Genomic DNA, 16,491 nt, shown 5'->3' on the forward strand with positions numbered 1-16,491 from the left:
AATGTATTTACGTATAGAAAGTGACTCTTCAGAGAGGGGAAAGAGAAGCATTCTAATCCCGCCTCCTATTCATCTTTCAAGGCCCACACCTAAAACCACTTATTCCGTGAAGATTTTCCTGATAAGTCTAGCTGGATTTTTTTTTTTTTCCTCTTTGAATTTCCATGTATCTTTTCCTCGATTGGACTTGTTTCTTTTAGTCATTCAAAAATCTGCTACTTTTTCTTCTGATGGGTTTTCTTTCAAAAGATGTCTGACTCCTTTAAAATGTTTCACTTAAAAAAGTGTTTCACTTTCTATAAATGATGATGTTATTGTCTACTTTTCATCTTTGCACATATTATTGCTCTAATTTTAATGGACGTTCTTGAAGGTCCAGCATTATGTTTTACTTTTCTCTGCCTTTACTTGGAAATCTCACTGCCTAATGAGCAAGTGAATGAATGAAATGAGTGAATGAATGAATGAAACAGCTTAAAATTGTCTTCGTAGTGACCAAGGAGTCCTTGGGGACACTCTGGTATTGACAACTATTGCAATTCTAGTGGTCTCATTGCTGGACTAGCGTTTTCATTGCTCTGGGTGTCCTTCCAAAAGTGGAGTTTGGTACAGTGAGAATAGAATAGATGAGAATCCATAGTCTGGTTTTAGTCTTGAATCTGTCACTTAGGTAGTAGTTCTTTGGCTTTGGGAAGGGCAGTTTTCCAGGCCTCAGTTACATATCTATAAAATGAGAGTGGATTTTAGGTGTTGGTGTTTACATAAACAGTTATATATGTATATTTATATTTTATGTGAAGCCTTTTAGAAGGCTACCAATAGTAGCTTTTGTTACCAGTAACTGTTGTTACCAGTAGTTTTCTTTGGAGGAATATTTACAGTAACATGTAGTAAGGTAAAGGAAACTTTGGTTTATTATTTGAATTGTTGTACAGTGATTTTTAGCAATTTATTTTTCCTAGAAAACATTTCCAGAATCATAGGACAATTTGCAGGACTAGTGTGCTAAGTTTTTGTTGTTGTTGTTGTTTTTAAATACATATTTTACACGTTTAACTGGGAAGTAAAAAGGAGACTTTGCTTTAGCCAATGTAAATGAATCCTAAAAATTGTAACAAGATATGTGAGTCATTTATTTGATTTTTAAACAGTCACTGCTTAGAAATGACCTTAGCTTTCCAAAGTGAAAGAAATTTTCGTCAAGTATATTACATACACAGGCTTCCATTAATTCAGCAAACTGCTTTCAGAAAGCAGAGTATTCGATAGTTAATTATTCCAAATGGTGCCGGTGATCAAAAGGGACACCCATTTGTAATGAAAGGAATCTGTGTAATGGTTGTCCTGAAGAATGTTTGCTCAAGTGTGAGGGTAGAAGTAATTGATGTAGTGCAAGTTGCATACATCTTCCTCAGGCTTAGAAGGAGCAGCCTGCGAAAAGGTGAGAAAACATTGTGAGTATACAAGTAACCAAGTAAAGAGGACTAAGTATGGGGATAAGAGTTTAAATTTTAAATCGTTGGATGTCAAGTATGATATAACTTCATAGAAATGCATGTTTTAATATGTTCCTTTTTGGGCATTTGTATGTGTTTGTAGTGAGAAAAGTGTTTGCAGTCCTCACTGACTTCTTAGAATTTGGAATGTAATACTTGCCGCTAGTATATTTTTTCCTACTGGAATTGCAGGGAAATTTATATCCAATGTGAATTTCTCTATTATTTGCAAAGTCTAGTGTAATGTAGCATTTACTTCTGAAAATGACACGTACACCGACTCTTCAGCAGTGGCATGTCTCCTGTTGACCTCTTCACAGAGCAAGATAGTCTTGTAGGTAGGTGCGCTTGCTGCCTAAACATGTTGTGCATCACTCTTGCTTTCCAGAACTAGCTGCACATTGGTTGAAGGCCATTCTTCCTTTGGCGGCCCAGACAGGAAGCTGGGTGCAAATACTCTCTGTTCTTAGGTTTCCAAACCCTCTTCTGTCTTCTTTTATCTCAGGCCCTTCTCCCACAGCCCTTTTCTATCTGTGGGAGGAAGAAGGGAGCACACCCTGTGTGGTTGGGTCTAAATTCTGATCTTACCTCCTCTAATCTTCTGCAAGTTTTCTTTTGGTCCAAGACCTTCTTTTTGTCTTCCTTGTGTCCGTCCTTACCTTCTATTCTGCATCTTCCCTTTGCACAGTGGAATCCTGTCCTGTTTTACATAGTTAAAGGAAAATGTTGTGGGCTCATTTCAACACATTCTCCCTGTAAGTACCCAGCTCTCGAATTGAACCACATAGCTTTCAAGACTATTGTCTCAGTGTAGATATTAACAGAAACTTCATTTTACGCTCAGTGTTGAGGAATGACCTCTTACTCCGAGCATTATCTTTCTGCTAGAGGAAGCAAATGCCATTGATCCTGAAATGGCAAGGCTATGGGAAAAATCTCCAGATAGGAAAAAAAAAAAAAAAAAAAAAATTAATCATCAGCATCTCCAATTGTTACCAGGCTGTACTTTCTCTGCAGGGTGGAATGAATCTTAGTCATTCTGCCTTTAATTCCATTCAGTTCTCATCTCGTCACATTTGTAGTTTCTACTGATAAGCCGGATAGGCTCTGAATGACCAGGATCATCAAGTATCTGGAGTGTAAAAAGCACAAACATGGAAGTCTAGAGTCCTGGTGTCCATTTGACAGACTCTTAGCTACTCTCTGCTTTAGTTTTCTTACAGTAAAATAAAATTTTTATTAGGTGATATTTTACTATTCATTTTAATGGGGGAGAAAGGATTTGAAGTTTTGAGAATTTCAAGTAATCATTTGAAATATGGATTCCATGTTTTTTGGGTAAAAAATAAGTAACATAATAAGAATATTGTTATGATTTATGAAAACATTTTAAAGATTAGGAATTTTGACATGCACCAGAGTCCCCAATTAATGCGTGTTTCTAGATGTCAAAAATGTTCTGTTTAGTATTTCATTTCCAGTTCTGCATTGGCTTATTGGTATATGTCTTTTGAACAGTAAATTTTACTGTCTGACATTTTCATGAAGCATTTAAACCAGAGATAGTTTTTAATTAGTAAGATAGGGTAGTTTACAGTAAGGGATATTTCGTTTCCGGTAAGGATTGTTCTCTACCATGGTGTTAATGCTTCTCTGCTCAAGTGTCAGGTGGCTCAACATAATGTGAAGTAATTGAGTTTAAAGTGAGATTTTCTAATAAGATTTAAGCTACTGCACTCCCATTAATGAAAAGTTTCTTCCCATTCCCTTTCACAGAATGGTTCTCTTAAGTACTTTCTTCTTTTTCATAGCGCATTTGGTTAGTGTGCTAAAGATAAGATGTGGAAAATGATGGTTTTATAAGAAAAACCTGTAACTTTTAAATATGAACATTAAGAAGGAGGTGGAAATGTTGCGTATCTTAAATTCTTAGAAGTATTTATGGGAGTTTGGGGGATTGTAAAACATCAGGGGATTTCTGAATCCTGTCTTGGTTCAGGCCCTCCTTTTTCCTTGGTCAGATATATGTACAGGGATCCACAACAAAGGAAGATAAAGTACCATTTTATTGTTAACATGGCTTTTGTCTGAATATACCAAAGGCCTAAGGCTGTCTCCTTCGCTAGAACTCAGCACGATAGTTTATGTGCCAGCTGCCTATGTGGGGCAAAGACCAAGGAGATGAGAGGATCAGTTTCAGTGCTTGGAAAATGTCAGGCTGTCTTACCTGTGCTGACTCTTCAGTAGGTAAGGAAATTAAAGATGAGAGGGCCGTACTCCATGCTGAACCTTTTAAAGCGGAGGAGCAAGAAGAGGGTGGAAAGAGGAACTAAGATCTTCCTTTCATGTAAAAGACTACCCTTGCTTCCTCACTTGTCATCCCTATTGACAGAAGAGTTGACCTGGGCTGCCATAGTCGCAGAAATTTAAGAGTTGAGCTGCGACATTCAAGGAAATGGAAATGTGATTAGGCTCTCGAAACACAGAATTGCCAAGAAGTAAACTCCTTGTGCAATTTGGAGAGGTAATTCCGAATGAGATAAGAGAGGAAGGGTTCTTCTGTAGCAGCATTGTCTGTGCCGTCAGATAAGCAGTCAAACTAGTTGTCCACGTTTGAGGTATAGTGTGTGGTGAATGAACACATCCCTGTCCTTCAGCAGCTCTTGGGAAAGACCACATGCATTTTAAATGATCCCAGTTTGATCTGGTTTGAGAATTTGGGGTCACTTAGATTTATGTCTTTTCATTAAAAAAATTACCTAATCCCTACATTCATTTCTAAATCAAAAAGAGGTCAAACTAACATTATTAAAAAAGCAAGTGGTTTGGAGTGCATGGGTGGCTCAGTTGGTTAAGTGTCAGACTTTGGCTCAGGTCATGATCTTGTGGTTCATGAGTTCGAGCCCCGCATCAGGCTCCGTGCTGACAGCTCGAAGCCTGCTGCTTCAGATTCTGTGTCTCCCTCTCTCTCTGCCCCCGCCCCCCCACCTTGCACTCTGTCTCTCAAAAATAAATAAACCATTAAAAAAAAAAAAAAAGTAGTTTGAAATCCAGCCTTGTATTTTTGTTTCTATTTTTTTCATGGTTAATTTACGTAACATAAAATTTTATCAATTAAACCACATTTAAGCCTACAGGCCTATGGTATTAAGTACACTCATATTTTTGCACAACCATCACCACCGTCCATCTCCAGAACTTTTTCACCTTTCTTGCTGACACTCTGTACCCATTAAACACCAACTCCCCATTCCTTTCTTGCCCATATAAATATCATTTTTTTTTTAAAGCATTTCCCTAATCCTAGTGTACATGAACCTGCTACTCCCTTAACCACTTCCCAGTGGTTGAAAGGTACATGTGGGACATTTGGGTTGCATGTGGGAAAGGTGGTACCTGGAAAAGAGGTCTGAACATGAGCCAAGAAGTTTGTATGACTATGTAGGATCTACATAGTATGAGATCTAGCTTGAAGGGATGATAATCTAGATAAGTATCAAACGCCCAGGTTAAAACAAAAACAGAAATATCCTACGTTCAGGTGGTTGTGGGATAGAAAAGTGCCCAAGCTAGTTGATTCTAGAAAATAGGCTAGTCAAAGAATGGAGTTATAATTAGGTAGACCATTTAGATGCCAGGATGATCTGGAATAGTAGCTGGGAGCATCTTTGATCTCCCAGGACTAAAGATTTAATAACTAAGAAATTGAGGAAATGACTTGAATTTTCAACTGAACTATCAGTGATGGGAACATGAAATTGGAAGGACAGGAGAACTACTTATCAGAAAGACCATATAATAAATGTTGAGTTGAACAAATAACTAGTATTCTACTTCCTCCTCTTTTACACACGTACACATACTCACACACACATTATTTTTTGACCGGAGATGATGTGTATAACTCCTTTCCTAGGGCAATGCTAATAAGCCCATAAGTGGCAGCAAGTCCGTGGTTCTTATGGCAGGAGAGGGGTAGCAACTTTAGTTTTCTAATACTAAAACAAAATGTTAATTGGAAATAGACATTGACACTCCACATTCTGGTTAGTTTGTTGCAAAAATACAAGATCCTGAGGAATACAGGCATGCTGTCATTGAGTCTAATTAAGATCATTATAAAATTCTGCTTCTTAAGCCTGAAATTCTCTCTCATTACGTTGGAATAATGGTCGTTTTTATGTCTGATCACATTTCTTCTCTCAAGGTGTAGATAATCACTCTGGCCATTTTGATGAAATTCTGTCTTTGTTTTCCTCACCCTCTGATACACCAGGGATGGTCTGCTCACTGTGTAGTATGGCATTCCTTCTTATCTGTTAGTTAATACAATTTATTGTTACCTTTTCTATTCCCAAGTTGCTTAGCACTGTGTGTACAAATACTAATAAGTTGGCTTATTAAGTCTTTCCATTCTACAGCATGCTAGATATCCTGAATTACCTGTGTCCTCATTTGGATTTAATCCTCCTTTTAAATTAGGAATGTACACTAAGTTCTCATTCTTTTTATAATAAGTTTTTTCCCCCTTTGGTACATTCTCTTGTGTATGCATTAGCATGCCATGCATTAACTTTTAGAGTCTTTGCTCTGTAATTTCTTTTAGCAGGGATATATTTTCACATGCTAACATTAGCTGAGGATATATGGGACTAGGTTGCACTGGGAAAAACAGTAGTTAGTAGAAAAATTATATTTTATGAGTACATGTATTATTCTATGACTGAGAAACCACAACATGGAAGAATTCCAAGGGTGCGGGTACTTACAGTGGGGAGACTTTGAGGATACATAATAAAAAAAACCTTTATGATGTTTCTATGAATTGTGATGAACCAATAAAGATCATGTGACACTAGGCCTCCATGTTTTGGGGGCTGAATTTTTAACCATTTCCTGATTCCTTTAGTTTCGCCTCTGACACCTTTCGTCCATCTAATCAAAGCTCATGTCAGTTTGAAATTAAATTATAACAGTTAGCGCCAAGATACGCATGAAAAATAGACCTGACTGACTGGGTTATTTTTCTCCCCAGCGTACAGCTTATTAAAACATTTTGTTGAATATATGAATTTGGAGGATATTGATATTTTCTTTGGTCTGAGCTCCTGTTTTTCTGTTATCTCAGTCTTAGTTATGAGGGAGTGTTTACACACAAGGGGACCTCAAGAACATCATTTTTTTAGTTTGTGGTGCTAATACTTTTGAAATGAGCAAAATCGCTAAGTTCTGTGATTGCAAAAAGGTCCTTAGAGATGCAGCAGTTTTTATAACCTGTCTTGATCGCTTTGTTATTCCATATGGGAATAAAAAGGGAGGAAACATATTTTTTGTTCAACTCTGTTGACTTGGTTTTGAAGTATGTTTCAAGTTTTTTATAGACCGTAATCCCAGGACTTGAATGATTCTTCTGTACATGTAGTAATGGTTAAAAAAATAAAACATTAAAAAGAATTAGATACAGCTCTAATTGAGGATTTGTGAAATAGTGAAATCCTTCTCCCTGTTTGTGTAAGACTTGAGTTATACAGAAAAGTCCTTCAAGACTATTTGTTTTGTGACATTGGTTACTAAAATAGAATGTCGGATAAAAAGAAATATGCATTTGTTTGCTACACTTTTGATGATTGCTGTAGTTGAAATAATCTATTCCTCAGTATTTTAGTTAGTGCATTAGCCGCTTTTCTTCTTCTTCTTCTTAGCCTGAAATTGCCAAGCACACATCTCTTTGCTAGTAAAATACTCTGATTAGTTATGGCAGTCATATATTAATATTTGAATAGAAAGATAGCCTGTTTCTCTGTTTATTTTCTGTGTAGTTAGGTACATATTTATTTATGTGCCTAGAAATACTAAAACCGGGTTTGACAGATCAGATATGACTAAAGCTATTTATACTATTATGGTTTTCAATACCAAAGCATTTACTTTGACATTTTGCCAAGGGGGTATTGCCAACTTAAAAAATAATTCATTCCAAGTTTTCACTTTTCTTCTATATATTCCATATCTTCTGCCTTCAAGCTGCCTAAATCTTCTTTGAAATAATATTCTCCTATCACAGATACTAGTAGTGGTAACTCTTAGAAATCTATTTTCCTTTCCCAGCTATTAGATTATCCTCTAATTCTGACACTTGAGGTTTTCAGGTCCAGTCTATTCACAATATATTGCTGGGTAACTGAATTGTATTCGGTTAGCTACCATTTGAAGTAGTGATGGGTGAATCCTTAATTTTTCCCTTTAGGAACTATGTATAATTTTCCATAGTGTTAAATCTTGCTCATTGTACTCAGGAAACCAAGCATTTCTCTTTGCTCCCCCAGGTCCATTCACCTTCCCACTTTCTCTCCCACTGAACATGGACAGTGAGGAAAAATTCTATCCAGTGTCAATGAAAACCTTAGGGAGTTATCTTTCTCTTACGTGCTGGGTTGTAGACTACTTTCCTCATGGGGATTCCCTGCCTCGGAGGCTGCTCTTAGCCTGTGGTGTGGTGGTCAGTGCCATTGTCCGAGAGCTGGCCACCACCTAGCCCTTTGTGTGACCATGGGCAGGTAACTCATAAACTCTGTGCTCAGGTTTCCTCATTAGTAGAATGAGGTAGTTAAACTTCATATTCAAGGACTGTTCTTCCAAAATCTGGACCTTATAAAATCTTGATACTTTTTATTAGCCCATTAGAACCTTGGCAGTTAGAAAGTAAGAAGAAAAACAATTGCAATTAATGCAAATAATCTTGACTTTATAGATGTCTTCTGGCCCCCACCTTTTACCCTATATGAATTCAGACTGTGCTAGGCCTCAGTTGTCATTTCCTAAATACATGATATATGCGTGCTTTTTTTTCTATAGTTGACTTGATTTTATTGGCTTCTCTGAGTGTCACAAAGAATGCATATTTAATCTGGTACATGTCCTTTTATCCTCTCAAGGCTAGTGTAATCTAATGAACAAAGGTAATTTACTGTGAACATCTAACGTGTACAATTTAATAGCATTTGTGCTAAATGAATACCAGGAAAAAATTGAAACGTGTAGTATTTTACAAACATAGTGACATGAGATACATTCCAGGAAGCACCAATAAAAAAAGAATAAACAATTACTAGTAGCATTCATTGACTTAGAATACTCCATTATGGAACGAGAAGCCTGTGGTGTTGCCTTTTGTGTGGTATTACTTTAGTGGAGACTAGCTGCTTACATACCGATAACTGAATATTCTAGAATTTTTTGCAGTGAGAAAACAATGTATGAGAGAATATGTGAATCTCATTCCTGAAAAAAAGATCCCATTTTAATCAATCTGATTGGAGCACAATGCAAAATGAACTGGAATAAACTGTATAACCATGTACCATGGAATTAGGATTTTTAATGGAAAATTTAGTATGAAAGCAAAGATCCTGAAAGGAAATTTCTTTATAAAATTTTGCTGCTATTTTTGAAACTTTGAAAATAGAAAAAGAATAAAGAGAAAAATGTAATTAAAAAAACACTTTTTCAGTTCATGGCTCTTGGCAACATAGAAAGTTTTGTCATCTTTGACTCCATTCTGACATAAAACACTCATAAAATGCGGCATATGCTGTGTTAGTGATCAGAACCATTTTTGAACAGTATTAATCTTCTGTTGGAAAAATGCCGCCTTACACAACCTCTCTAGGAAATAAGATTAAACACAGACCTCTAATGGCAAAAAAGCTAGATCACAAGTACAGATGGCCCTAATAGTTGGACTTTATGTTTCAGAGTTTTGTCTTACACTTGAGAAAATCTAGTGTTTTAGTGAAAGTGTTTTTTAGAATAGCCTTAGAAGAGGAGCTCTACCAGTGGATGGGAGGAGCCCAAAAAGTGTTCTCCTATTGGCTCGTGAGCTGTGGTTAGGCGCTCTGATTCTTGTCCCTTATCTCCTTGTCACTGCGGAGGCTGAGAGAGGTGATTATCATCATTGTCATTATCATCATTATGATGATGATATCATCATTATCATCATTGCCTTCTGATGGCCCATCTTAGAGGTCCAGTGTGTCCCCAGGTCTTAGATGAGGGATGTAAGCCACGCTGAGTTTCGGTGGTGGGAGCTGGGGATGCAGGACCTGGTGGCAGATGCCAAGCCCAAGTTCCCCTGCGGGTCTCTGCACTGTGTCGTGGCTTGTGTCTCACAGAAATGATGTGAGCAGAGGTAAATGAAATAGGACCTTGTGTATGAATTTCATTTCCACTAGACATTGTCCTTTGTTCTTATTCCTCTTTAATGCATCTTTATCATTGTTGCCAACATTTAGATCCTGCTTCATCAGGACCTTTGTATAAGCATCTTCACTGCTATCACACTGATTTGAGGCAGTCTGTTAGCTGGCTTCATTTTATTTGTTCAACATTACTTAAAAACTTTTTTTTTTCGTGGTTAAGATTTTATCCAAATCAGTCTATTTGGCTCATGGAGTGATTATCTGATTTCTACTGTTGTTTATTTAATGCTTTTGTTCTTTTCAGAAAGCTTTACTGCTTCATATCCTTTGGTCTGTATTCTGCTTACTATTTCAGTTGCATCTTTTCCCAATCGTCCTTTGGCTATTTGGTAATAGAGAAGAGAGGAGAAAACCATAATTTCATTGCATTATGGGAATGCTGATACGTTAAACTCAGTAAGAATCTAATTTGTCATTTTTATGGAAAGGCAGAATTAGTTAAAATTATTTCAGCCTCTGATTTGGAGGTTGAAGTGGTCAAGCTTACTTGGTTATCTCCCCCTCCCCCACTTTGTTATTTTAATGTGACACCTAACATATTTTGAAACGAGAGGAAGGAATATTGGAGAGGAAGTCTTGTGATCACTGTCTTCAGATCTGCTGCTTGAAGTTACTTGCCCTAAGCATTCCTTTTCTCACTGTGATTATGGTGATAGCTGTAGTATGAGTACTGATGAGAATTATGCAAGGGAGTGTAACAAAGTGTTCAGGGCAATGCCTAGTAGATGGTCAGAACATACTTAAAATTATTAGTTTCTTTGACTTTTTTTCTTTAAATAGGCTAGAAAATTTTTCAGAATGTCAAAGGAAATTGGTGTTGAGAAATGAACTGATTAAAACAAAAATGCTGGATTTTTTTTTTTTTTTTCCTGATGAAGATAAAAAAAATGTACATTTTCTAAAAAGTAGAGGATTGCCATTTGGTCAGGTTATGGAGAGGAAGTCTACTAACATAATTTTTATTAGCCTTCATCTGAAAATTGTAAACCTTTTGTCTCATTCTGTTAACTACTAGGAGTAAGGTGACAAATGTGTCATTTTTGGTGGTAACTGGAAAAATCTATGACAGCGAGTGGACTAACTGGTAGGACTGTGCCCTGTATCTCCATTCCAGGTTTCTCTTTTCCACATCTGTACATACAGCCTCCTCTTGGACATGACTGTGTGGATGTACAAGAGCTTCTCAAGCACAACGTGTTTAAAACTTGAGTATTTAAACATGTTTTTCATTTCTTGATGAATCAAATAAACACCATTATCAGCTGCCTGGTTGCCCCGAGTGCCCTTCTCTTTTTCCCTTTTGTGTGCAGGTTCACACATACAAACCTACATCACACAGATATTTACTGAATACCTGCTATATATGTTTCAGACCATACTCTTGGTGCTAAGGATATAATGATGAACAAAGTTGCTACATTTTAAAACACTTTTTTTTGGAATGAGGGGAAGAAAGACAAATGGTAAATTGATAGTATGCCAAGAGTAAGTGCTTTGGAGGAGAAAAATAGGTATCATAATGGTGATTGGGAATACTGGGTGGGAGTTGCTATTCCATATAAGGCAGTAAAGGAAAGCAGGATTCTTTTGCTGCCTTGTGGTGAAGAGATTGAGATTGCAGTCAGTCAAACCAGGAGGTGGGCGATGAGTTGAAGGCAGTTATGAACCAGGTGAGAAAGGATGATAGGAAAAGCAGTAGCTGGGGAGATGGTAAGGAGTGCTTATCTCAAGGAACGTTTTTGAGTTAGAGTCAACTGGGAAGTAGCAGAAAACAGGATGACTTCAAGCTTTTTGAGTTCAGCAGTTGCAACAAGAGCATTCCCATTTTTTTGAGATGAGAAGGTGTGGAGGGTGTGTGTGTACATGTGACGTTCAAGGTGCCCCTTAGACATCTAAGTAGAGATGTTGAAAGTAGACCCCTGGGTATTCACTCTGGAATTCAGGAGACAGATGTGGGCTGGATTCTCCTTTTGGAAATCATCCCTTCTGTCCATCCCAGTTTCTGCTGCTTCAGGTGAGGGCACCATTTTTTCTCCTTTGGATTTCTGTAACTCCCTCTGTCTTGACCTCCTACCCTCGTACTTTTCCACTCTTTCCATAGCCTGAGTTTTTTTCTAAAATGCAGTTATTTTGATATCTGTCACATACTTAAATCTCAGTGGCTCCTCATTGTCTGGAGGATAAAATCCAGACGTATTAACCTGGCCTAAAAGGTTTTGCATGATGTGGTCCCTGCTACTTTCTGGTGTCATTTACTTCTACTCAATATTCTCTGTTCTTATTATTCTCTCTTCTTTCTGTACCCTTCAAGTTCTTGCACCTTTAGATCTCCAAATACTATCCTTTCCTTATCTGATCCTTCCTCCTCCCACCCCAAAATCTTCTCTCCTACCTAACTCCTTTTCCCCTTCAAGCTTTTGATTAGATATTTATTACATGAAGACTGTCCCTGATAAGTATGGGTTATGGAATTCTTCTTTATTTAGCTGTGGTTTCTAATAAAATGTTACATATATATCCATGCATTGTAATTGGCATTTGCTTTGAATTTACTGCTGTTGGTCTTTATTTATTTTTTTAAATATAATTTATTGTCAAATTGGTTTCTATACAACACCCAGTGCTCATCCCAAAAAGGGCCCACCTCCATTCCCATCACCTACTTCCCCCTCCCCCCATCAACCCTTAGTCTATTCTAGGTCCTTAAGAGTCTCTTATGGTTTGCTTCCCTCCCTCTCTGTAACTCTTTTTTTCCCCCTATTCTGTGAGGTCAGGATGTCTCTATTTTGTTTAACAGTGTATCTGTATTGCCTAGCACAACCCCTTTTAATTGGTGCTTAATATTCATTTGAATGAAAGTATAAGTGAAGTTACTGATGATAAGCATGTATGCAAAATTTAGTAGTTTTTATATACCAGCCATAACTAGTTACAAACTATAGTGGGGAAAGGTAGAATTAACCACTCCCTCCACTTCCCATCCCCATACTTAAGAGTATGATTTGGATTTACTTAGGACACCTAATAGTAACAGTGAGTATATAGGTTGCCTAGGAAGATCACTGTGGTAAGTTGAATAATTATAAACACATGTCATGTTGATGACTAGGAATTTTGAAAAATTGTCAACATATCAAATCTCCTTGAATCTATTTATAAATGCCTTGCAAGTCAAATGCAATTCAAATGAATTTTATTTTTGGAACTTTTGAATTACTCTAAAGTTCATGTAGAAAAATAAATGAAGGAGAAAAGGAAAGAAAATGTAGAAAGGGAAAAATGATTTGAACATTCAATTAAAAAAGATATATCATGCAGTGCTTAAGACAGAATGATAGTTGACCAGGAGTAGTACTTAGAGCAGTGGAACAGAATGAAAAACCCAGAAAAACAAATGTGGGATAAAAGTGTAATATAAAATTGGTTGAAAAAGATAATTATTAATAAAATGATAGAGATAATTAATATTTAGAAAAAATATAAAATTTGATCCCTCAAACTATGTAACAAAACATATAATAGGCTTTTTTGGTAGAAAATAACATAATGTGCCCTCTTATATGTTTGAAGATTCTTTTAGAAGCTATTTCCCCAGTATTAGTGATTTATTTGTACATATCTAACAAACACTGCTCCATTATTCTTTGTTATCAAGATCCTAATTTTGTATGATTGGCCTTGACCGGAAGAGCTATCCATGAACACAAAGGAGAAGGAAGATGATAGGATGTTACAGATCTTAATTTTGACTATCCTATACCTTGCTGTGAGGACAGGTCATAGATTCGTGTTTAGCATGATGCTTATTCTGTTATTCTTTTACTAAGGAGAGGGAGGCTAGATGCATTTATTGATTTTAAAACACTCAGATAATGTAAGCTAAGTATCAAATTTTGACTGTTTTTATAGATTTGGAAAACAAATAATAAACCATCTACTCTTCTGGTTTAGTATGAGCTATATTTTTAAATAAGCATGGTATATCAGACATAAAATAGCTGTGTGTGTTTGCTTAGCACTCTTTGAGCTAACTTCTTAACTTACCCTAAGTGTAAGTCTATTTCTGTAATTGTGTCCTGTATACTGTTCATATGAGCTAAGTGTTCTCATTGTTATGCCCAATGGTATTGGTTAAAATAATGCAATCAGTTTTATTTTTAGTTTTTCTGTTAGACCTTCACGTATTTACTCTTAGTTTTTCTAGCAGAAGAACCACCAGTGCCTATCTGAAACAGGCCTTGGGGTGTCTATTATTTTTATATCCATGTTCTTTAAAAGATTTGTATCTTTTTTATATTCTTTGATAATAGTTCACAAACTGTCCTTTTGCTGCTGAATGCCTTACTGACATGGATCTATCCTTGCTTTTACAGAGAGAAGAGAAGAGGAAGATTTGGAAGAGAAGAAAGCTATTAAGAAAAAAATTAAAGAGCTTAAATTTTTAGATTCTAAAATTGCCCAGAACCTTTGTACGTATCAAACTTCAATACTATTACATTAGCAAAACACTGGAGGTGGTTCCTTTAAATTATTTCTTTATGACTTGTTTTTCATTTTATGTTATTTTAATATTTTATTATTTGCATAATAACTTCAAAGATAATTCATTTAAGCAAATGATGGGTTAAATTTTTCAAAATGTAATGTACTTGAGGAAAAAAGCTAAGGAAAGGATTTAGAATGAAAGTATATGTTGTATAGCTGAATAAAAAAAAGGCTATCCTTTGTCTAAGCATATAAATAACAAGGAATTTGGGTGACAACATCATATTTTAAAAAATAGTAATGGATTATTTCTTTTATACCTCTGAATCTCTATTATTTTTGATACTTGATCACACACAAAAGAGGTTGGAATATTAATGGAAATTAGGATGATGAGAAAAATGAATTCCATTATCCCATGTGAGCAGTTCAAAGCCTTTCCTCAAAAGTAATGACTGGAAATATTTTAGATTTAATTACTGTTACAGGAGCTAAATACTTAGCATTGAATTGTCTTTCTGACTGAATGGGAGAAGAGGGCAAAGAGTTTTGCTTCTAACTCATTTCTAACTGCAACTTAAATACATCAAAGATAGTTTGCTTGGAACTGAGATAATAGGATATGTATGTTATTTTCTGATGTTATGAGAGGGATGCAATGTGGAGAATCTAGAGGCATGAAAAGTTAACATGGCTTTTAGTCTTCCTTTCAATTATTACATGACTCAAGAGAGCTTTTAGCAAGTATTGGAACAAAAATTCTTTGGTGAGAGGATGAAGATCCATGCTATTGATTAAAGAGGGAATTATGTTAGAGGCAGTAAGTGTGAAAGACAGAGTTGACATTCCTTTTGTGAAAGTTTTGCGATCTCCTTTCTTTCCTGCTTACTCTGACAGAGGGCCACCCCTTTTCTGCAGTGTAGGTATGCCAAGATCCACATGGATAGTGTGTAGACGTTAATGCTATTGGCCAAGATATTGCTCTCTGTTTCTGGGGCACAAGTTGATACCTTTGAAGTTAGATGTCATCATGTGACTTGCTTGGGCCAATGATAGTATAAGCGGAGATGAGATAGCTTTTGTGTGGGAGCATTTATTGGTGGTGTGAGAAACTCCAGTGCCCTTTCCCCTGCACCCTGTATGGCAGTCACAATGGTGTCTATCACCCTGATGAGAAGATCACAAGTATCAGGGCTCTGTCTTTCTGATGTGTAATGGACATGTAGTCTGAATTAGAGATAATTTACGTGTATGTGTATGTGTGTGCATGATTAGACTATTGAGATTTGGGGGAGTGTTACATGATACAGGCATTTCAGGGAATTTTCCCCCTTAAAGGAACATTGTCTGGCTTCAAAGCATTATTAACTTAGATAATGACAAAAAAATTATATTCTCTGTGATGTGAAAAACATAGATTTTCTTGAAAAGTGTCTATGACCCAGATTACAAATTCCTAGTCTAGACTCTAAACAGCCTTGTTATAGGGGTCCTGGAGAAGTACCAATTCAAATGGATTTTTTTTTTTTTTTTTTAAATTTTAAGGGAAAGAGAGAGAGGGAGTGAGCAGAGGAGCGTCAGAGAGAGAGGGGGAGCAAGAGAATCCGAAGCAGGCTCCGCACGGTGTGGAGCCAGATGCGGTGATTGACCTTAGGAACTGTGAGGTCGTGACCTGAGCTGTAATCAAGTTGGACACTTAACCGACTGTGCCATCCAGGCGCCCTTTACATAGAATTCTTTTTAGATGAGTCAGTCATAATAAGTTAGCTTAAATATCTATCTCAAAGTTGAATAATTGACTTTAGTATTATTTATATATGACAGAACACGTGCTAAATGGGATTTCAAATTTAATTGCATTGGTTAATAATTATTGATTACCTTTCTGTGTTCTAAATTTGGCCCTTTAATCTTAACTACAACCCTATCACATAGGTAGTAGCATTGATGTTGCAGATGGGTATAACCGTTCAGTGACTTGAATAAGGTTGCCTGTTTTGAAAATAATAGGTATAGCATACACTATTCCTGTTTAGAGATAACAGAATCACATTTTCATGGAGAAGGATATTGTTTGTCTTTTTTGCTTTAGCTGAATATATGGAAAAAAAAATATATATATATACTCTTTTAATTATTAAACACATTTTAAAGTATAATATTGAAAAGTCCAGAATTTATGCCATTCATATTATGATGTAATCCATTCCTGGATTATTCTTGCCCTCTCTGATTGTAGCAAGTGTTATGAT

General features: G+C 36.3%; 1 protein-coding gene across 5 annotated transcripts in view; it reads left to right on the plus strand.

The window, feature by feature from the left end:
- Positions 1-16,491, plus strand: part of DIAPH3 (diaphanous related formin 3) — a 504,744-nt gene that overhangs the window by 204,950 nt on the left and 283,303 nt on the right. For all 5 annotated transcript variants that reach the window (XM_053898946.1, XM_053898962.1, XM_053898954.1 and 2 more), the window contains one exon: positions 14,128-14,223. In XM_053898946.1, coding sequence (XP_053754921.1) covers positions 14,128-14,223 — 96 coding nt within the window. The remainder of the gene's footprint in view (positions 1-14,127; positions 14,224-16,491) is intronic.

Source organism: Panthera pardus, unplaced genomic scaffold, assembly GCF_024362965.1.
Source record: "Panthera pardus isolate Hobbes unplaced genomic scaffold, ASM2436296v1 HiC_scaffold_1, whole genome shotgun sequence".
Classification (NCBI taxonomy): Eukaryota; Metazoa; Chordata; class Mammalia; order Carnivora; family Felidae; genus Panthera; species Panthera pardus.